Raw genomic sequence first — 23,482 nt, 5'->3', positions numbered from 1 at the left:
GTCGAGAGCTTCATGTTTTTAGTGTCCAGAACACCAATAACCTATCCTGGTCTCCCCATGCCGAAACTATAGTTAAGAATGCCCACCAACGCCTCTGTTTTGTCTGAAGATGATGGAAATTTGGCATATCAGCCACGACTCTCACCATCATTTACAGATGCAGCATAAAAAACATTCTTTCTGCTTGTATCACAGCTTGGTCTGGCTCCTGCTCTGCCCAAGACCGCGAGGAAGTACAAAAGGTGGTCAATGTAACCCAATCCATCATGCAGTCTCACATCCATTGACTCTGTCTACCCTTCCCGTTGCCTCGGCAAATTAGCCAACATAATTAAGGACCCCAAGCACCCCGGCCATTCTCTCTTCCACGTTATTCCGTCGGGAAAAAGATACAAAAGTCTGAGGTCGCATACTAATCGACTCAAGGACAGCTTCTTCCCTGCTGCCGTCAGACTTTGGAATGGACTTACCTTGCATTTAGTTGATCTTTCTCTGCATCCTAGCTATGACTGCAACTCTACACTCTGCACTCTCTCATTTCCTTCCCTATGAGCTGCATGTTTTGTGTTTATAGCTCAAGAAACAATATTTTTTCAGTGTATGATAATAGATGTGAGCAATAAATCAAATCAAATCAAATCAAACCATCATCATAATTGTTTTAAGATCTATTTATTGCGATTTTCTATGAATCACGTTTCATACAGAGTGCACACCTTTTATGGCAGCTGATTCAAGTTTCCCTTTGGGATTATGATAGCCTGCCATTGACCAGCTGAATTGCCGAAAGGATGCAGTTGTTTGATTCGGGTGTGACAACCAATTCAAGTGTTAATCAGTTCGTACATTCCATTTCCTCACGGTGAACTGTGTGACAAGTAAGAGGGGCAGAGAGCGGGTTTAATTTGAACAACTGTGATTCCAGCCACCACCCCCTACCCCTCCCCCCAACCCGCAACACGTACCCATTAAAGAAAGCGGTTTTTCATTTCTGAATTCATCTTTTGTATGTGGTCGTGTGTTTTCCACAAACCATCAATTTGCAGTGATCTAATTCTACATGGAAATTCCGGCAGTAAAACCGGGACCAGGAAAGATAAGAGGCTTTGGTTATTTTCCATATGCAGCAAACAGAATAAGAGTTTTCACAACTCGTGGTATTTTTTTGCATTGAAACAAACAAAGATGGATAACGGAAATAAAGTTGTACACAGCAAGAGCACAATAACAAAAAACATAATGGTTATAGCCTTCTTGTGAGCCCAGAATCCATAAGCAAGAACCCACTGATGTGTACCTTCATAACTCAGAAGGCTGAAGTTGGTGGAGGGTGATGGTCTCTTTCAGACATAGATTCTGTTATTTGATGTATCCCTGTGACAACAAATTCGATGATTAATTCACAATTAATTGTAACATTGGACAGTGTAACAGGTGCAGGCTGTATGAGATTATCTATCATTTTACATTCGACCTGTTAACACTCCATTAATTTTCTTTTGTTGCATTGAATTTCGAAGCAGCTTGATAGCCAATATACAGGAGAAGAAATCTGTGTTCCAATCGAGAAACGAAATTCTAAGTCGCAAAATGAAATTATAGTTATCAGGATATGTAAATCTGTCTAAGCACACAGAGTTGAATAAACTTTCAGGATATTGCTGCAGCGTGCATTATTGATAAGGTACATGAGTATGTTTTAGCAATTAATTGCGTTATTGAGCTTGATATTATTGCCTGGGGTCCATGTTCCTGTTTTTTTTTATATCGTGCTCGATATAGATGCACATTGCATTTTTCCAACAGCTGTTCTCATATAACTGCCGAGGGAGATCGGCCTCACTTGCTTTGTCATTCTGACTTATTCACTCAGTCGGTCAGGCGGCCTTGCTTGCTCAGTTAGCCTCAATAGCTTGGTCAGTCTTCATTTATCTTTTGGCCTGTCTGCCTTATTCAATCGATCGGAAAGTCGGCCTCACTTGCTCGGTCAGTCAGTCGCCCTCGCTCACTTGGTATATGTATCGGTCTCAGCATTCAGCCTCACTCATTTGGTCGGTCATTCTGCCTCACTGGCTTGCTTGGTCATTTGTTTATTTGTTTTTTAGTCACAAGTCACATTAACACTGCAATGAAGTTACTGTGAAATTCCCCGAGTCACCGCAGTCCGGCGCCTGTTGGGGTCAATGCACCGAACCAGCACGTCTCTCAGAATGTGAGAGGAAACAGGAGCACTCCGAGAAAACCCACACAGACACGAGGAGAACGTGCAAACTCCACACAGACTGTGACCCAAGCCGGGATTCGATCCCGGGTCCCTGGCTCTGTGATGCAGCAGTGCTGAACACTTTGCCACCGTGCCACCCAGTAAGCTTCACTCGACCAGTTCGTCAGTCGGCCACTCTTCACTCAGTCTGCATTACTCGCTCAGTCATTCAGTAAAATATAACCTTCCCTTCATGAACCCATGCTGCGTCTTACCAATGGGACAATTTATATCCAGCTGTCTCGCTATTTCTTCCTTGGTGATAGATTCAAGCATTTTCCCTACTGCAGACGTTAAGCTAACCGGCCTATAGTTACATGCCTTTTGTCTACCTTCTTCTTGAAAGAGTGGCGTCAGTGTTGCTGTTTTCCAATCTGCGGGAACAACCCCAGAGTCCAGCACATTTTGGTAAATTGGTGCATTTGCTATTTCTCCCGCCATTTCCTTTATTACCCTGGCATGCATTCCATCAGGACCAGGAGACTTTTCTACAATTAGCCCCATTAACGTGTCCAACACTATCTCTTTCATGATAATGGTAGTTTCTCGGTCCTCACTTGCCAGAGACTTCCTGTCATCAATTTTCGGCATGTTATTTGTGTCTTCCACTGCGAAGACCGACACAAAATACCTGTTCAATGCCTCAGCCATTTTCTCATTTCCAGTTATCACAATCCCCCTTCTCATCCTATAAAGAACCAATGTTTACTTGAGCTGCTCTTTTTCGTTTTGTACATTTGTGAAAATGCTTGCGATCCGTTTTTATATTCTGAGCTAGTTTACTCTCATAATTCATATTATTTTTCTTTATAGCTTTTTTCATGGCTTTCTGTTAACCGTTAAAGATTTCCCAATCCTCTAATTTCCCAATACTCTTTGCCACTTTGCATGCATTTTCTTTCATGATGATACTACAAGTGTTCACACAATTGAACATTAACCTGAAGAATGTCTCTGAGGAAAAGGGAATATTTAGGCTTAATACAAAATTACTGGTTAGTTTCCTAATGGTAGTTAAAGAGAGCACATTACTCTACTGAAAGGATAATCCCTTAATTCAGGGGTTTCCTTCAAACCCAATGTAAGAACGAAGATAAATACCTTTTCCATTTCCCAAAATTAGGTGAGAGGAAACAAGAAACATAATTAACCATGAATTATAATTATTGTTAAACAGTTCAAATGAGCTGTGAATGTTTCCTATTACACTTAGTAAAGTAGCTCCTTGTTCTTTTTCTTGTTGCCATCATGGCAGAATGGTTATCAAAACACAGTTAATGTATCTACACGTACAACTGCTGAAACATAGTTATTGATTACTGAAATACACTACAACAAAGGGATGGGTATTCTTTGAATTCTCTGTCTGAAGGCAGGTTTGAACCACGGCTGAATGATCTCCGGCACGGGTAAGGCAAGGAGTGAGGTTCCGATTTTGCCCCAGATACAACGGGGATCGGACCCCATGCTGCTGACACAATATGACCCACAATCTGACCAACTGAGCCAACCGGCTCCCCAGTAACATGGGTGACCAGGCAACAGCCTGATAGAATAGGAGAACTTTCCATGTTCAAAACTGTTGGTATTCCAATGCTCACACAGTATGAAAGGGAACCTGTTGAAGGAGGGATGCAGTCACAGTGAGACTCCTGAACAATTACAATCTCCATCTCCCATTCATATCCAATATCCCATTTACCGTTTCTGCAGCACATTGGGAACACTGACTAGTTCGCAGACGAATGGACCCGAAAATCGTCTGTCATGTAACCATGATCCTTGCAGACTCCCAGTGAGGTGTCTGTATTAAGGGCAGGTTGGAAAGCATTAACCATCAGAGAGGAAACATCACCTTCATAAAATGGAAATTTATGGAAATATTAGAGTTAAGTCACGATCTGAAACTTTAATTGAAAATTGGTGCTTGTGAAGCGAGGTTTCCAATAACTTAATTTCAATTCCTGCACAAACCTTGACTGACACTGTAAAGTAAGTCTAACAATTCAGAAAAGATGGTATTTTAATGCAACTAACAATTCTCTCTGTTCTCATTGAAGATCTCCAACAGAAACACAAGGAGACACTCCGGGTACAAGCTGGAACACTGACAGTGAACACTATCCTCATAAAGGAGAAGGTTAAGATTTTCCAGCTGGTTGATCGATACGCTGAGCTAATGGTTATTTCTACTGTTCGAGATCGGGCACTTGTCGAACATGAACTGCTGGCAAGAGGCCAAGACCATGAAGAATGGAGAGAGAAAGATCTCCGGAGAGAACTGGAAAAAATCCGAACTGATCAATTGTTCCAGAGCAGCTTTTCCCAGACGGGCAGTTTGCTGCAAAAAATTAGGAGATTATTCCACCAATCCCATTCAAGATCCAAATCTGGGAGTTCAGCAGCAGTGAGCGGAGTGCCGGGAATTGGAAAAACAACAATGGTACAAAAGATTGTTTATGACAGGGCCACTGGGAAAATATACCCACACTTTCAATTTGTTTTCAGTTTTAAATTCCGGGATTTGAACACTATTAACTGTAGAATAAACCTGAGGAATCTGATATTGGATCAGTATCCTTACTTTGGGGATATTCTGGGAGAGCTCTGGAAGAACCCAGAGGGATTGCTGTTTATATTCGATGGTTTGGATGAATTCAAGGACAGGATTGATTTTGCCGACAATCGGAGAAATACAGAACCTCAGTCCATGTGCACAGATCCTGAAATCCGGTGTGAAGTGTCTGATATTGTGTACAGTTTAATACAGCACAAGCTGCTCCCAGGATGTTCAGTGCTAGTGACCAGCCGCCCCACTGCATTACATTTATTGGAAAAGGCTGACATCAGTGTCTGGGCTGAAATCCTGGCATTTGTTGGTGATGAACGGAAGGAATATTTCAACAAGTTTTTTGAAGATCAGACGGTGGCAGCAGCTGTTTTCAAACACGTGGAGGAGAACGAGATCCTGTACACCATGTGTTACAACCCTTCCTACTGCTGGATCCTCGGTCTGTCACTGGGTCCCTTCTTTACACAAAGAGACAGGAAACGGCAGCAAGTTCCCAAGACCATCACCCAACTATATTCCTACTATATTTACAACATTCTGAAAAACCATGGCCGAGAGATTGAAAACCCTCGTGATGTGTTACTGAAGCTTGGTGAGATGGCCTAGACAGGAGTCTCCAAGAAGAAGATTGTGTTTCGAAATGAAGATTTGATTGAGTACAATCTACAACCTTCCCAGTTCCTGTCTGGGTTCCTGATGGAACTTTTGGAGAGAGATGTTTCTGCCCAGAGTGTGGTTTACACATTCCCACACCTCACCATCCAAGAGTTTGCAGCTGCACTCACACAATTCCTTACTCCAGATCCCGGGGAGATCGTGAAACTCCTCAATGAAGCCCACAGCAAGGAAGATGGGCGATTTGAGATATTTCTCCGTTTTGTTGCTGGTCTGTCCTCCCCACAGTCAGCTCGACCCCTGGTGGAGTTTCTGGGTCCATTTCTTCATCAAACAACCTGTCGAGTGATTGACTGGGTGAAGGAGAAGGTTGAAGGGCAGATTGGAGACACAGAGACTGAAACTGGGAAGAGGAAGCTCCTGAACACATTCCACTACCTGTTTGAGTCTCAGAATAAAGCACTGGCTCGGAACACAGTGGGATCTGTGGAAAAACTTTCATTTAGCGGATTGCGACTGACCCCGATTGACTGTGCGGTCCTGTCTCATGTCATTGGACTCTGTGACACAATAAAACACCTCGATCTGGAGCGATGCTACATTCAGTGTGAAGGGTTCCAGCGGCTGGGACTCGGTCTGCACAAATGTCAGGAGTTGAGGTAACTGTTTGGTCTCATAGCGGATATTTTCATTGTCGAGAAGCCATTTCCTTTGTTCTAATAAAACAGAGGCATGTTCATTCGAGGACGTAAAGAGAGAAACAATGTCCAATGGTCACAAAGTGTGGGAGAATGGCACAAAGTAATAATACTCGTTTGGGAGCAGATGCAGATATGATGGGCCGATTGGCCTCCTTCTGAACCTGTAATAAATCTCGATTCTCTGATAAAACTACATCGTTTCGAGAAGGCAGATTTTCGTGGGCAATAAATGTTGGCAAAACCAGCGATGCCCACATTCCTTGAATGAATAAAAACATTATTGGGATGAATTTTAAATAATTATTGCTGTAAAGGCCTCCCTCCCTCAAATCTGAAAAAGGATCATTCCCTCTCCCAACAGAAACCATCTGATTCTGTACGATGCTATACAGAAATTAGTTTCTCTTGTTCGGTACAGCTTAGTTTGTGTTTTAATTATGATCAGGATTATTTTACTGCGCTCTACCTCTGTTATGTATTACAGTCGGTGTGTGTTATATTGGGACAATGTCCCTTTTATAAATCACGTGACCACTGGTGACATCATCAGTTCGGGTTGCTTTCTGAATGTCTGCGTTGCGCTGCCTCTACTGGCAGCCTCTGTGAAGTCCGTCTTGCTTCCTGGATTAACTGGTTGTAACTGAAACTCAGTGCTTCTATCATTCATTGTGGGCCTCTGAATAGAAGCAACCATTCTTTTAAACCTCCATAACTCTTACAACGTCGTAAACCTTAAATTAAAATGTAGGGACAGTTTAAACTGAAACCAAAAACCCGCAGGCAGGCAGCTTTGTTTAACATGAAGTGAAATTAAAGTTTTGGCCCTTTCTGAGCTCACAAGCACAGAAACACAAATTAAACTTAAACTCATGAATTATTGTCCACTGCCCACAAACATAAATTATTATATAACAGTAAAGCCCAAGATGCTGTGTTCTTTATTAATTGCTACCTACACTTGCCCTGCTAACGGCAATGATCGATGCACATATACATCCAGTCCCTCTGATCCTGCAATCCGTGAACAATTCTACCGATTATTTTATATTGCTTATTCATATGACTCAGATTTCATCTGATGATTTTTGAATATCCATGTCCACCACATCAACAGCAGAACCACCATTGACCCTTTCGGTTGCATCTTCCAATTCACAAAAGTATAAATCCAATCGCAAGCGGCATTTATTTTTACCAACCAATTAATTTAGTTTCCTCCGTGTCGCTATTAGATTTACCATTTCCCTTTTGAACTAAACGTGGACTGGCTCAGAGTAGCTGAATGATCAACTCCCCTCCGACCCTCGGCTAAGTTTAACACTACTGCTCCAGCCTGGAGCCGCAGACTTGACTAAAATGAATTTAGGTTGTGGTTACTGGTTCCTGGCCCCCTCTTCATCCACTCCAACAAACTGAGATAGCTGGGAATTGAACCCGTATCAACTGCTTGGAAAGCAACGATGCTCACTATTATATCACCATCATTGCATTTAGGGACTCGTTGTGTTGGTGCGCACAGTGCTGTGCGAAAGAGTGTCCCAGGACATTTGACCCAGTCACTGTGAAGGGACGGCAATATATTTCCAAGTCAGGATGGTGTGTATTTTTGAAGGAAACTTCCAGATGGTGATGTTTCCATTTATCTGGTCTTTCAAGGGATAGAAATCACAAGTTTGGAAGGTGCTGTGTAACGGGTCATTGGGAGTTGTTGCACTGCATCTTGTCGATGGTACACACTGCTCGCTCTATCTCTGTGGTGGATGGAATGAGTGTTGAAGGTGATGGGTGGAGAACCAGTCAACAAGCAGAGTTATCCTGGATGGTGGTGACCTTCCTGAATCTTGAGCTGCACTCATGCAGACAAGTGGATGGTATTCAATCAAATTCCTGACATGTGTCTTGTAGAAGGTGGAAATGTATTTGGAAGTCAGGAGGTGAGTTACTCTGCGCAGAGTTCCTGGCCTTTAATCTTCTCTAAAAGCCACAGTAATGATATGTCTAGTCTGTTTCTGGCCAGTGGTAGCATCGAAGGTGCTGGTAGTCAGGATTCAGGTGATGATAATCCCATTGAATGTAAAGTGAGATGATTGTATTCATTCTTGGTGGAGATGGTCATCTCCTTTGAATATTGTTCAAGCCTTGCTAAATATGGACAGGTCCTGCATCACTGTCTTGCGGAGTTGAGAATGGTGCTGAACGTTGTGCAGACTTCAGCAAACATCTGCACTTCTGACCTGATGATGGAGGAAGTGTAATTGATGAAGCAGCTGAAGATGGTTGGGCCGAGGACACTGCCCTGAGAAATTCCTGCTGTGATTTCCTGGACATGAGATGACCCTCTCTTCACCCACTCCGACAAACTGAGATAGCTGGGAATTAAACCGTATCAACTACTTGGAAAGCAACTATGCTTACAATTATATCACTGGAATTGCATTTCGGGACTCCTGTGGTGTAGGTGCACCCACAGAGCTGTGAGAGAGAGAGTTCCAGGATTTTGACCCAGTCACTGTGAAGGAACGATGATATATTTCCAAGTCAGGATGGTGTGTATCTTGGAAGGGAACTTCCAGGTGGTGATGTTTCCATTCATCTGCTGCCCTTGTCCTTCCAGGGATAGAAATCACAAGACTGGACAGTGCTGAGTAAGGAGCCATGGTGAGTTGTTGCACTGCATCTTGTAGATGGTCCAACAACCGTAACTATCTTCCTTTGTGCTGGTGTTGCTCCAGACTTTCACTGGCTGTCTTGCCTGGAGACAATACACATCTTTTTAGCCTGTCTTGATGCTCTCTCCACTCCCATTGTTTTGTTTCTTAAAGACTTGATTAGTTGTAAGTATTCGCATTCCAACCATTATTCATGTAAATTGAGTCTGTGGTCTTTATAAGCTCTGTTTGTGAACAGAATTCCCACTCACCTGAAGAAGGGGCTTGGAAAGTTTGTGTGGCTTTTGCTACCAAATAAATCTGTTGGACTTTAACCTGGTGTTGTTAAACTTCTTACTGTGTTTACCCCAGTCCAACGCCGGCATCTCCACATCGTTGCTCCAACCGGCAGAGAGGTTTTTTTCACTAATTTCCATTGACTTCAGTTTTTCTCTGGCTCCCTTTTTGCTACATGTAGCCATATGCTGCCTTGATGTCAAGGGCAGACAGTCTCCCCTCTCATCCTGAGTTCAGCTCTGTTGTCCGTGTTGGCATCAAGGCTGTAATGAGGTCGGGGGCTGAGTGTCCCTGAGTAAAAACAAGCTTCAAGTCAGATAGCAGGTCATTGCTAATTAAGTGTCACTTGTTAGTCTTGTTAGCCTTCCATTACTGTGCTGATGATCGAGAGTAGACTGATGGGGTGGTAAATGGACAGATTGGATTTGTTCTCTCCTTTTTGTTTACGGTCATATCTGGACAATGTCCCACTATTTTGGGTAAACATCAGTGTTGTAGCTTCACTGGAACAACTTGGCGAGGAACAGAGCAACTTCTGGAGCAGTAATCTTCAGTACAGTTACTGGAATATTGTCAAGATCTGTGGTCTTTGCAGTATCCATTAACTTTAACTATTTCTTGACATCATGTGGAGTGAATGGAATGAGCTGATATCTGTGATGTTGGGGCCCTCTGGATGGTTCAGCCACTGAAGTTAGTTACTAATATTTGAGCCATATCTTGTACTGATGTGCGAGTCTCCTCCATCATGAGGATGGGATATTTTTGGATCCTCCTCCTTCTGTTCTTTCATTATGCACTCCATTCACAGCTAAATGTGGCAGGACTGCAGAGCTTACATCTGAGCCAAGGAAACCAGAATTTCCTGAATGAGGAAACCTGCTGCTGGAAAATCCCCAGTCAAACTGTCAGTGATATGAAACAGGATTTTCGGATAATCCTTTTCCTATGTGAGGATCTACCAGGAAGAGGGAACTCCCGGTAATTCCCGGAGATAGAACACTAGCCACACACCAGGATGATAGAGAGTGGGATAGCTTGATCTTGGTTTCAGATAAAGCTCGGCACAACATCATGGGCCGAAGAGGCTGTTCTGAGCTGTACTGTTCTATGTACCTGCAGAAAATGTAGAGCCTGTTTACTGTGGAATGTAGCGGGAGACACCCCTCCCCTATAAACTAATCAAACAGAAACATTTCAGCTTTCTAATGGGAGAATAATCTTTCCTTTTGTAAAATCTAGGGGATGGACCTTAATGCAACAGTTAGCACAGTTTCACACTTTAACTCACCCTGAGATATTATACAGATGATACAATGTCAATAGTTAAGAGTTTTAACGACACCAGGCTAAAGTGCAACAGGTTTATTTGGTAGCAAATACCATTAGCTTTCGGAGCGCTGCTCCTTCATCAGATGGAGTGGAAATGTGCTCTCAAACAGGGCACAGAGACACAAAATCAAGTTACAGAATACTGATTAGAATGCGAATCCCTACAGCCAACCAGATCTTAAAGATACAGACAGTGTGGGTGGAGGGAGCATTAAGCACAGGTTAAAGAGATGTGTATTGTCTCCAGACAGGACAGCCTGCAAGTCCAGGAAGCAAGCTGTGGGGGTTACTGATGATGTGACATAAATCCAACATCCCGGTTTAGGCCGTCCTCATGTGTGCGGAACTTGGCTATCAGTTTCTGCTCAGCGACTCTGCGCTGTCGTGTGTCGTGAAGGCCGCCTTGGAGAATGCTTACCTGGAGAACAGAGGCTGAATGCCCGTGACTGCTGAAGTGCTCCCCCACAGGAAGAGAACAGTCTTGCCTGGTGATGGTCGAGCAGTGTTCATTCATCCGTTGTCGTAGCGTCTGCATGGTTTCCCCAATGTACCATGCCTCGGGACATTCTTTCCTGCAGCGTATCAGATAGACAATGTTGGCCGAGTTGCAAGAGTAGGTACCGTGTACCTGGTAGATGGTGTTCTCACGTGAGATGATGGCATCCGTGTCGATGATCCGGCACGTCTTGCAGAGGTTGCTGTGGCAGGGTTGTGTGGTGTCGTGGTCACTGTTCTCCTGAAGGCTGGATAGTTTGCTGCGGACAATGGTCTGGTTGAGGTTGCGCGGTTGTTTGAAGGCAAGAAGTGGGGGTGTGGGGATGGCCTTGGCGAGATGTTCGTCTTCATCAATGACATGTTGAAGGCTCTGGAGGAGATGCCATATCTTCTCCGCTCCGGGGAAGTACTGGACGACGAAGGGTACTCTGTCCACCATGTCCCGTGTTTGTCTTCTGAATAAACCTGTTGGACTTTAACCTGGTGTTGTTAAAACTCTTAGTGTGTTCACCCCAGTCCAACGCCGGCATCTCCACATCATAATAGTTAAGAAGCACAGGGAATCCCGAGCGATCCACTCTCACAGCTTTATCATTTAACTCCCAGTAAAATGTACAATTCTCAGAAAATCCTGGATTTATGTAACAGCAGAAATGATTTGAATTTCCAGAAACTTAGCAGGGTCAGTGAGATTCAGGAGGGTAATTCTGATGATCAAGAAATGAGACCAGAATGTGGAACATGTTTAAAAATTACTTGCTTGTTCACAGGATGTGGGTATCACCTCATCTAGGGGCCATTAGCAGTGGGAAATAAATGCTGGTCTAGCCAGCGACAGCCATATCCCATGGACAATTAAACAAAATATACTTTTTGAGAGGTGTAAAAGTGGTTTCCCCCAGTAGGCAAACCAGTGGGAGTTAATTGTTCAATTGTTTCAATGCTGACTATTGCCTTTTCCATTCAACAGAAAGGATTTGATATTATCTGATTTAATATTGTCACATTTATTAGTGCCAAAGCGTAACGTACATAGGAAAGGAAAGAGTCCAGAATTCAGTGTTACAGTCACAGCTAGGGTGTAGAGAAAGATCAACTTGGGTGAGGTATAGTATCGTAACTTGAATCAGGTCACCACTGGTGCTAAGTTTCTGACACAAAAATAGATTGAGCTATTTTTCTGCTGAACATTAATCTAAATTTAATGTGTTTCTCACTTTTTCCATTTAGTCTGGGTCGCAATCAAGTGGGAGATTCAGGAGTGAAACTATTGTCTGCGGCTCTGAGGAATCCAGAATGTAAAATACAGATACTGGAGTAAGTATCAGACTATGTGAGATTGTGTTAATAATCAGTGGATGTCTGACACTGTAAATTATTATCAGTGTCAGTAATAGTGTCATTAATAACCATTCCACATCATTCCTGTTAGTATTCGTGTCAAACACCACGGATTCACTCTGATTCCTGAAATCTTTCTCTCTCTGATCTCCAGTTTGGAGAGTAACAGCCTCAGATATTCTCACCTCTGCTCTCAGTACAAACCAGTCAGTGACGTGTCTGAACCTGAGTTCCAATAAACTGCGAGATTCAGGAGTGAAAGAATTAACTAATCATTTATAATTATTTTCAAAACCGTTCATGAGAATAAAAAAGATGGACAAATCAATTAAATGTTTATAGAATTATCAAATATGGCTGGTCACATGTTCAGTTTAGTTTAATTTGTCATTCAGATTATAGATGTTTATGTTTGTCGGCTTCTCAGTTTGATTAAATGTAGGAAACTGCTGTGTATTGGTAAGGGAGATTACAAATTACATGGAATTCTGATGAGTTTTATCCTGAGGGATCCACTCTCAAATTTATGTTAAACGGCGCTTAAGGAGCATCTTAAAATAGAATGCATAGGACTGTACCTTTCATTTATAGGAAGCTGACAGTGGCTTTCCCCAGCAACCAGTGCTGTGTTATAACGACTCATTTTCTTTGCATATACTACCAAATGAGACTTGGGTTTACCTAAAAATGAGATGTGAACCTGGTGAAGCTCCAGCACACGGCCACCAGAACACAGAGCGGACCATATGATAGACGGAGCTCAATCACACCAAAACCAATGGATCAATCAGAGATCTGCTCTCTTGCCATATACAGTCATAAAAAATGCTGGACATGCCACAAAATGTTGGACATGCCGGTTACATTAGGCGACACGGTGGCACAGTGGTTAGCACTGCTGCCTCACAGCGCCTGGTACCAGGGTTCAATTCCGGCCTTGGGTGACTTTGTGTAGAGTTTGCACATTCTCCCAGTGTCTGTGTGGGTTTCCCCTGGGTACTCCAATTTTCTCCCACACTCCAAAGACCTGCAGGTTCGGTTGATTGGCTATGCTAATTTGTCCCGAGGTGTCTCGGTGTGTAGGTTACGGGGATTAGTGGGCCATATATGTGGAGTTCCAGAGATAGGGCCTGGTTATGATATTCTTTCAAAGAATTGGTGAAGACTCGATGGACCAAAGGGCCTCCTTCTACACTGTGGGAATTCTATGATTCTATAAACATGCCACAAAAATTCCATCATTACTGATGAGGGAACCCAGAGCATCAGTGCCATCTTCAGCCAGAAGTGCTGAGTAGAATGATTAATCTCGGCCTCCTCTTAATGCAGACATATTTTCCATGAAGCTTAACTCACACAGCCATTCAGTGTAATAAATCTTCACCATCTCCAGCGCTGTTGCTGTTTCTGTGAATGTTTTATAATTTCCCTGGAGCCGTCACTACATGAAACAAAGGTATTGGAATTGTATTGACCTCATTCAGTGCTGTATTTCCCATCTCACATTCCCAGTGAACTGTTAAAGACCCAGTAATATGGTGAAGGAGTTTTTTAGTGGTGCTCAATCTCTGAATTTCTTGAAAATACATACAGAACAAAGTGACCAGTAACAACAAAGTATAACCCTGTGAAACCCAAGGAAGCAACCCCACCATGGCAACCACTCCCATCCCTGCACTTTCCACTGAGCTGCAGGCAGCATCTTACTCCTCTCCTCTCCTCTGAGAATTTCGATGACCGTGGCCTTTGTGCTCGGATTTCCTGGATCCTGGAAGGATCCGGCCAACTGCGGGTCCTCTGCACAGATGCTGGCGTTGTCTCTGTCATCATAGCTTCATGAGGTGCTTGTGTCACAGTCGGAGCAGAAGAGGACCCACTGCTCACACCAGGGGCATCCTGAGAGGAGCTCCCAAATGCTGCAGGCAGCCGCTCCTCTATCCATTCAGGGCAAACTGGACCCTCCCTGCTCAGCTGGGGAGGTCCTGACAGTGACTCCAGGCACATTTTCCCACCCCTCCCGCAGCCCGTGTTCCACAGAGCTCATGGAGGTGGTGAGAACATACAGGTTCATGTGTATTTCCTGTGGGTGAGAGGCTGGATGTGACTCTCCATGAAGGTCACCAATCTCTCTGTGGAGGATGCTATTTGTGCTCATACCTAAGACATGGTAACACTGCTGGCCTCCTCCATCCTTTGAGTATGGATACACAGAGCCTTTGGAAACTCCACCGGATGTTAAAATACCTTTCACTGCAGCTCCAGTATCTGCTGCATTGTTAAAGACTCCAGTCACATTTCATCTTCCTGAAGCTGACAATGACCTGTCCCCTCGCGAGTGTGAGTGAACTCAGCTATTCCTGCCTCCGTCAGCTGCTCGGATTTGTGTGTGCTGCTCTGTGCTGCCAGATTGTAACCCCTTTGCGAATCGTGTGAGGCAGTATCTGCTCTGGTGGAGGATATGGGGAATAATGTGACAGAGCACCCTCTGTGAACCCCTCCTCCTCTTCCGAGGTAGACACTTGTCTCCCTCTCGAAGCAGCTGTTGATTTGTGAGAGAGTGAAGAATGTTAGAGGGTAATGCACATTCCAACATGTCCTGGAGACTGTTCCTAATCCAGAGCTCCATGTGTCCAATGGAGGACACACAAGCACCCGGTTTTGGACTCAGCAGCAGAGTCTCTCCTATGCCAATCCATTCACTCACTCACTCTCTCTGGATCCACAGCCCATCTCACCATCAGCGATTGCCCACCCAGCATCCAGGTCTCCCAGCTCCAGCACTGCATCTTCCATTGGCATAAGGATGACACAATCCAGACACTGTCACTCTTAGCTCCTTCTCTGACATTGTGTGCCATCTTCTACAAGCACATAAATTTCCATTGTTACTCACCTATCAAAGACACACACAAGCCTATGGTGCTGCCAGAGTGCCCATCATGGGACCACCGGGATGGTCACTCAGTGTCGGCAGTGCAGCAGTCATCTCTGACTGACCGGAACCCTTCACAGAGAGGCTGACATGTTTCTGAAGATTGATGCTGCTGTCTGGGCATTGCCAGTGTCTGGGTGGAGATGTTCTTTCCACAATTTCTCTTTCATCCTTATTCACATATCAGTCTGTAAGTTTAACGCTCACGTTGTCAGAACATATCAGGTTATTGATCCTTCTGCCTCACTGCAGCCACGTGCTGCCTGCTCTGGCCCTCGGCAGTTTCTATCCAGACTTGTTTCGGTTGATGTGACAGGACTCGTCCTCCAGTCCGGAGGGAACAAAACCTCCCTCCAAACCGATATAGCCTTGAGAATTTCCAGGGTAGTGTCAGGGAATTGAGTTTAATCTGCCATTTCAGCCCTTTGTTCATTAACCTTCAGAGCCTTTAAAAGTGCTGCTGGCTGCCTTTAAATCTGGTGCCAGCATTGCCTGAATGGGGTCTTCCCCTGCAGCGAGTGGTTAAGCTCTGGAATGCACAGGGTTTTGGGGGAATGCCACTTAGTGCTTTTCTCAATCGGAGAGTCAGTGCAGACACTGGGCCGAATGGCCTCCTTTAACAATTCAGTGATTCTGCCTGTGCTGCCTGAGTGCACGGATTTCCCGAACCTGTCAGATATTTATGTGCCCATTTTGGCAATAGTGTGGAGTTGGTTAGTTCAGTTGTCTCGGTGTCTCGAGTGTCATGTAGAATGACGCTAATGTTGAGGGTTTGGTCCTCGTACTGGCTGTGGGGTTCATGGAGTCCCACCTCCTCCCATTGCCCCACATTTACTAAGTTGTGTCCCTGAAGCTACATGTAACTAATTGTCTCTCTCCATTGGAGAGAAATATTAATATTTCATTGAGCGCTATGGCTACTAACACTGTCCACACTGCAACATCACCAACTTCCAGTTGAAATATCGATACATTTCCAACCAATATCTTCACAGAATTCTTACGGAGCGCAATGAGGCCATTTGGCCCATCGTGTCTGCACCAGCTCACCAAATTAGCATTAGGAATTTGTGTCATTCCCCAGCGTTTTTCTCGTATCCTGGCCCATTGTTTATATTCAAATAATCATCTAATTCCTTTTTGACTGCTTCAATGCAGCCGACCTCCACCACACTCCCCGGCTGTGAATTCCAGTCCCGAACCACTGGCCGTGTGAAAAAGGTTTCTCTCTCATCATCTTCAACCCCACCACACACTCCATTCCTGAGCCACTGACCATCCCATGTCCCTCCCTGTGACTCAGGGTAAGGACATGGGAATCCTGTGCTCTTCCCTTTCACCATCATCCTTTTTGACATTTAATCACTCCGACACTTCCATTTTGTTCTTTCCTTGTCACTCGCCCATCCCCAGCTCCCTGTCACTTAAAACAATTGAATTCACCGCTATTTCCAATTTCTAATTTTAGCTAATTGAACTGAAACTAAATCTGTTCCTATCTTCACAGATATTGCCTGACCTGATGAGAATTTCCTACATATTTATTCATATTTCAGATTTACAGCATCAACAGAATTTTTCCTTCTGTATGAAGTGAAGTTGTGTTTCTTGAATGTCCCGCGCTTTACATTATTATTGTTAATGATCTTATTCTTAAAAACACTGTGGATTTACCCTGATTCCTGTTATTTTTCTCTCTCTGATCTCCAGTCTGAATGTTAATGATCTCTCAGATGCTTGTGCCGAGGACCTGGCCTCTGCTCTCAGTACAAACCGCTCACTGATAGATCTGAATCTGGGTGACAATAAACTGGGAGATTCAGGGGTGAAACTGCTGTCTGTGGCTCTGAGGAATCCGGACTGTAAAATACAGAAACTGCAGTAAGTAGCAGACTGTGTGAGATTGTGTTTATAATAACTGAATATTCAACAATATAATTTCACCACTGGTATTTGTATAAAAAACACTGCCCATTACTATTGGCGTCAGTTATGAATAAGGAAAACTGCTTTTCCTCTGACTCCTGTTGCTTCTCTCTTATGGGCGGCATGGTAGCACAGTGGTTAGCACTGCTGCTTCACAGCTCCAGGGTCCCGGGTTCGATTCCCGGCTCGGGTCACTGTCTGTGTGGAGTTTGCACATTCTCCTCGTGTCTGCGTGGGTTTCCTCCGGGTGCTCCGGTTTCCTCCCACAGTCCAAAGATGTGCGGGTTAGGTTGATTGGCCAGGTTAAAAATTGTCCCTTAGAGTCCTGGGATGCGTAGGTTAGAGGGATTAGCGGGTAAAATATGTGGGGGTAGGGCCTGGGTGGGATTGTGGTCGGTGCAGACTCGATGGGCCGAATGGCCTCCTTCTGCAGTGTAGGGTTTCTATGTTTCTCTCTGATCCCTGAGCAATGGGATGTCAGTCCCACAAATCCTTATGTTGAGGGTGTGGGGGAATAATGTTATGGTTCACCCTCTGAGGTTCTCTCCTCCTCCTCAGATGTGCACAGCTCTGCCCCGACACAACATCCATTGATTAGTGAAAGGGGGGAGAGTGAATAGATAACAGTAAATGGAGGACAGGACATGGTGGTGGAGTCTCGCTGTTAGTAACAGATGTCAGTACAGCAGCGAGAGGTGAACTTAGTTCCAATGATCAAGATGCAGAATCAGTTTGGGTAGAGATAAGAATTAACAGAGTTAAAAGATCACTTGTGGGAATCTTTTATAGGCCCCGAACAGTATTCAGAATCTTCGACACAGTACACAGGAATATTAATGGGGTCTTGTAAAAACATTCTGCAATAATCACGGGTGATTTTAACATTCATGTACAAAGAAGAACAAAGACCCATGCAGCACAGTAACAGGCCCTTCGGCCCACCAAGCCTGCAGCGACTCTTCATTCTTATTCAGACACAGTACTTATTGCTCATACGCGGTTTCTATTCCTCTGTTCATCTCCCGTTCATGTTTCTATCAAGATAAACCTTGAACATTGGGAACGTGCCTGCTTCCGTCAACTTCACTGGCTGTGCATTCGAGGCACCAACCACTCTCTATGTGAAAACTTTCCCCGCACGTATCCTCTAAACATTTCCCCTCTTGCCTTCAAACTGTCCCGTCTTGTATTTGACCTTTCCACCCTGGGGAAAAGACTCCAACTATCAACCATATATCTGCCTCTATCAGTCCGGCACTTCCATTTTGTTCTTTCCTTGTCACCCATCCATCCCCAGCTCCCTGTCACTTAAAACAATTTAATTCACTGCTACTTCCAATTTCTAAGTTTCGCTAATTGAACTGCAACTAAATCTGTTTTTATCTTCACAGATATTGCCTGACCTGATGAGAGTCTCCAACATATTTTATTCATATTTCAGATTTACAGCATCAATAGAATTTTGCCTTCTGTATCAACTGAAGTTGTGTTTCTTGAATGTCCCGCGCTGTACATTATTATTGTTAATGATCTTATTCTTAAAAACACTGTGGATTTACCCTGATTCCTGTTATTTTTCTCTCTCTGATCTCCAGTCTCTATCGTAACACGCTCACTGATTCTTGTGCCAAGGACCTGGCCTCTGCTCTCAGTACAAACCGCTCACTGATAGATCTGAATCTGGGTGACAATAAACTGGGAGATTCAGGAGTGAAACTGCTGTCTGTGGCTCTGAGGAATCCGGACTGTAAAATACAGGAACTGCAGTAAGTAGCAGACTGTGTGAGATTGTGTTTATAATAACTGAATATTCAATAATATAATTTCACCACTGGTATTTGTATAAAAAACACTGCCCATTACTATTGGCGTCAGTTATGTATAAGGAAAACTGCTTTTCCTCTGACTCCTGTTGTTTCTCTCTCTGATCCCTGAGCAATGGGATATCAGTCCCACAAATCCTTATGTTGAGGGACTGGGGGAATAATGTTATGGTTCACCCTCTGAGGTCCTCTCCTCCTCCTCAGATGCGCACAGCTCTCCCCGGACACAACATCCATTGATTTGTGAAAAGGGGGAGAGTGAGTGGATGACAGTAAATGGAGGACAGGACATGGTGGTGGAGTCTCACTGTTAGTAACAGATGTCAGTACAGTAGCGAGAGGTGAACTTGATTCAAATGATCAAGATGCAGAATCAGTTTGGGTAGAGATAAGAATTAACAAAGTTAAAAGATCACTTGTGGGAATCATTTATAGGCCCCGAACAGTATTCAGAATCTCCGACACAGTACACAGGAATATTAATGGGGTCTTGTAAAAACATACTGCAATAATCACGGGTGATTTTAACATTCATGTACAAAGAAGAACAAAGAGCCATGCAGCACAGGAACAGGCCCTTCGGCCCACCAAGCCTGCGGCGACGACTCATTCTTATTCAGACCCAGTACTTATTGCTCATACGCAGTTTCTATTCCTCTGTTCATCTCGCGTTCATGTTTCTATCAAGATAAACCTTGAACATTGGGAACGTGCCTGCTTCCGTCAACTTCACTGGCTGTGCATTCGAGGCACTCACCACTCTCTGTGTGAAAACTTTCCCCGCACGTATCCTCTAAACTTTTCCCCTCTTGCCTTGAAACTGTCCTGTCTTACACTTGATCTTTCCACCCTGGGGAAAAGACTCCAACTATCAACCATATATCTGCCTCTATCAGGTCACCCCTCAGCCTCCGTCTTTCTAGTGAAAACAATCCGAGTTTATTCAACTTCTCTTCATACCTTAACCAGACCAGGCAACATCCTTGTAAACCTTCTTTGTACCTTCTCCAAAGCAGCCACATCCTTCTGGTTGTCTGATGATCAGCACGGCACGCAATATTCCATGTTGGGCCTAACTAAAGTTTAATACAGCTGTAACATAACTTGCCAACTTTTATACTTGATGCCCTGGCCAATGAAGCAAGCATGCTGCATGCCTTGTGGACCAAGTTATCCACCTGTGTTACCACTTTCAGGGATCAGTGGACAAGTACGCACAGATCCATCTGTATGTCAATGCTCCTGTTATTTTTTTCAGACAGGGAAGGCTGGGGGACGACCATGTGGACTTGTATCAAATTATAGAAATAAACCTTTCCTCTTGGTTATAGGAGTCAATAATCAGGGTCATAGATTTAAGGCATTGGGGAGGAGTTTCAGAGGAGAATTGAAGATGGCACAGTGGTTAGCATTGCTGCCTCACAACGTCAGGGACCTTTGTTTAATTCTGGCCTCGGGTGACTGCCTGTGTGGAGCTTGCATGTTCCCCCCATGTGTGCGTGTTTCCGTCAGGTACTCTGGTTTCCTCCCACAGTCCAAAGATGTGTAGGTTAGGTGGATCGACCATGCTAAATTATCATTTCATGTCTAAAGATATGTAGTTTGTGGATTTGCCATGGTAAATGTCCAGTGATAAGCAGTTGTGTGGGCCTGGCTTTTTCGGAGAGTCAGTGCAGAGTCGATGAGGCGATTGGGCACCTTCTGCACAGTGGGGATTCTATGGTTCTGTGGAGAAGTTTTTTCACCCAGAGGGTGGTGGGAATCTGGATCTCACTGTCTGAAAGGGTGGTGGAGTCAGGAACACTCGCAACATTTAAGAAGCATTCAGACAAGCACTTGAAATGCCGCAGCAGACAAGGCTATGGAGCAAGTGCTGGAAATGGATTAGAATAGATTGCTGCTTGATGGGTGACACAGACACGATGGGCCGAAGGGCCTCTTTCTGTGCTGAAAAACACTATAAAGGCCCAGGGGTTGGAAGTTATGAACCAGAACCTGAATTTTCACTGATTCCTGTGATTTCTCTCTCTCTGATCCCAATGCAGTGGAATGTCAATCACATTGATTTTTGTGCCCTGGGTGTAGGGGAATAATGTGATGGTGACTCTGAGGACCCGTTCACATGCTGACAGGGGGCACACGTCACCCAGTCACACAGCCCTTGATTTGTGAGGAAGAGTAAAGAGTGAATGGAGGCAATTGTTAAGATGCAGACCAGAAACTCCAAGGTGTTTTGTGAAGTTAGCCTGGGCCCTCGGTTTTACATTTGATTTTGGCATTGATGAGCATGAGGTGTTTCACTCCAGGTATGAATCAAGTGACACACTAGGATGCTTTTATCAAACACAGTTTATTTAAGAATGCAGTTAGAATATAACAACAAGAATTAGCATAACCTTTCCCAATTGCAAGACTTAAACATGACACAGTGTAACTCTTAACAGCTAGCTATCTCTGTTGTTCCAATATAATGCAATACCCACAGACATACAGCCTTTTCCAACATTAGTTAGCACAAAAAACAAGTATGCTCATGTGTTGCCGATTTCCAGATTTTAAACACTTGCGGAGAGCCAACAGACAATTGTTTTCAGAGAAGAATGTCGCCTCCGAACAGCCGAACTGCAGAGAGGTAACCCCAGTCTCTGACAGCTTCCAACACAGCAACACTTAAACAGAAAAAACTCCAACTTCAGAGAGGGAAACAGCACTGCTGTTTGTCTTAACTTCAAGCAGCTTCTGAAAGCAGAATTGAAACTAGAATGCTCTGTGAAAAATAGCTGTCCCTCAGTCACATGACATAACCTGTCAATCACCCGCAATCAAGCTCTACTCTGCCATCCCAGGGAAAACACTGAAACAACAGAACACTGCATTAGTTCAGAGTAAAATCAACATGATGTCAATTATACTGCTCCAGTAACAATAAAGGAAACCGGCTACAGATAGCACGGTGCCGACAACATAACCTGCAGAGAAACATGATTAAAATAGAAACTAGAAGCAGGAGTCGGCCATTCGGCCCTTCGAGCCTGATCCACCATTCTTTTTGTTCATGGCTGATCATCAAATTCAATATCCTTCAATATTCAGTATATTTCTTCAAGACATAGTTTGTAACAAAATGTACATTCCAACATGTCCTTTAGCCGGTTCCATGTGACCGGTGATGGGTACACAAGCTCTATGTGTTGCAGGTGCCGGAGGGTCTCCTGTGCCCATCCATTCGACCGCTCGCTCTCCGCTCCACAACCAGTATCACAATCAGCGATTTCCCACCCTGCCTGTTGATCTCCCAGCTCCAGTGCTGCTGCTACTCGGTGTAAGAATCATAGAATCATAGAAACCCTACAGCACAGAAAGAGGCCATTCGGCCCATCGAGTCTGCACCGACCACAATCCCACCCCAGGCCCTATCCCTACAAGCCCATACATTTACCCTGCTAATCCCTCTAACCTACGCATCTCAGGATACTAAGGGGCAATTTAGAATGGTCAATCAACCTAACCCGCACATCTTTGGACTGTGGGAGGAAACCGGAGCACCCGGAGGAAACCCACGCAGACACGAGGAGAATGTGCAAACTCCACACAGACAGTGACCCAAGCCAAGTAAGGATGGCAAGATCTGGACGCTGCCACCATTTGTAGTTCATTTCCTGACGTTTCGTGCTCTCTTCTACAGGCACATGAAGTTCCATTGTTACTCTCCCATCAAAGACACAAGCCTATGCTGGTTAGGTGATAGAAAATAGGAAGACTTTTCTATCCCCTAGATGGGCAAGAATATCAGAAGAATGGAACACCAACAACCTTCAGATTCCCTCCCAAGCCAGACACCAACCTGACTTGGAATATATTGCTTTTCCATCACTGATGTGGGATCATAATCCTGAATGTCCCTTCCTAAAGGCATTGTACCAGAGGGTCTTCAGAATTTAACAAGATGGTTCACCATCCCCTTCTCAAGGACAGTTGTGGATGGGAACAAGTGTTGGCATTGCCAGTGACACCATCATCCCATGAATTAAGAAAGACCAGTGCTACCCACTGAAGGGATGGGTAATTGTGCCCAAACATAGTTACAGATGAGAGACACACAGCTGCTACAGGGCAATTGGAGTGACCATTGAGCAGGCCATAAGGTTTCTAAAGATAGATCTGATGGAGCCCTTCAATATACCCAGCAAGGGTCTCAAATGTCCAGGTGTTGTGCTGTGTTCCACACAACCTGGATCTAGAATGGAGAAGCTTTGAAGAAAGTGTGATGCAATACAATGTTGACCAGATGCTTCATGATGAGGAACCCCATGGACCACAGGCCAGGGACATGGGATATGTGTCAGGGAGGATAGAGATTCAGTGATACAGACATGTTTTGCATGAGTCTCCCACACAGCCATTCAGTGTAATAAATCTTCCACCATCTCCAGCACTGTTGCTGTTTCTGTGAATGTTTTATAATTTCCCTGGAGCCGTCACTACATGAAACAAAGGCATTGGAATTGTATTGACCTCATTCAGTGCTGTATTTCCT

General features: G+C 44.3%; 1 protein-coding gene across 1 annotated transcript in view; it reads left to right on the top strand.

Annotated features, from left to right (window-relative positions):
* Nucleotides 1–5,431: 5,431 nt before the first annotated feature.
* LOC144482122 (NACHT, LRR and PYD domains-containing protein 3-like) overlaps nucleotides 5,432–23,482 on the top strand; it is a 49,555-nt gene continuing 31,504 nt past the window's right edge. Inside the window, exons 1-4 of the mRNA XM_078201352.1 lie at nucleotides 5,432–6,109; nucleotides 12,154–12,240; nucleotides 16,907–17,077; nucleotides 18,718–18,888. Coding sequence (XP_078057478.1) covers nucleotides 5,532–6,109; nucleotides 12,154–12,240; nucleotides 16,907–17,077; nucleotides 18,718–18,888 — 1,007 coding nt within the window. The 5' untranslated portion in view covers nucleotides 5,432–5,531. The remainder of the gene's footprint in view (nucleotides 6,110–12,153; nucleotides 12,241–16,906; nucleotides 17,078–18,717; nucleotides 18,889–23,482) is intronic.

The sequence above is a fragment of the Mustelus asterias genome (genome assembly GCF_964213995.1).
Source record: "Mustelus asterias chromosome 26 unlocalized genomic scaffold, sMusAst1.hap1.1 SUPER_26_unloc_2, whole genome shotgun sequence".
Taxonomy (NCBI): domain Eukaryota; kingdom Metazoa; phylum Chordata; class Chondrichthyes; order Carcharhiniformes; family Triakidae; genus Mustelus; species Mustelus asterias.
This window is presented reverse-complemented; position numbering and strand designations above follow the sequence as displayed.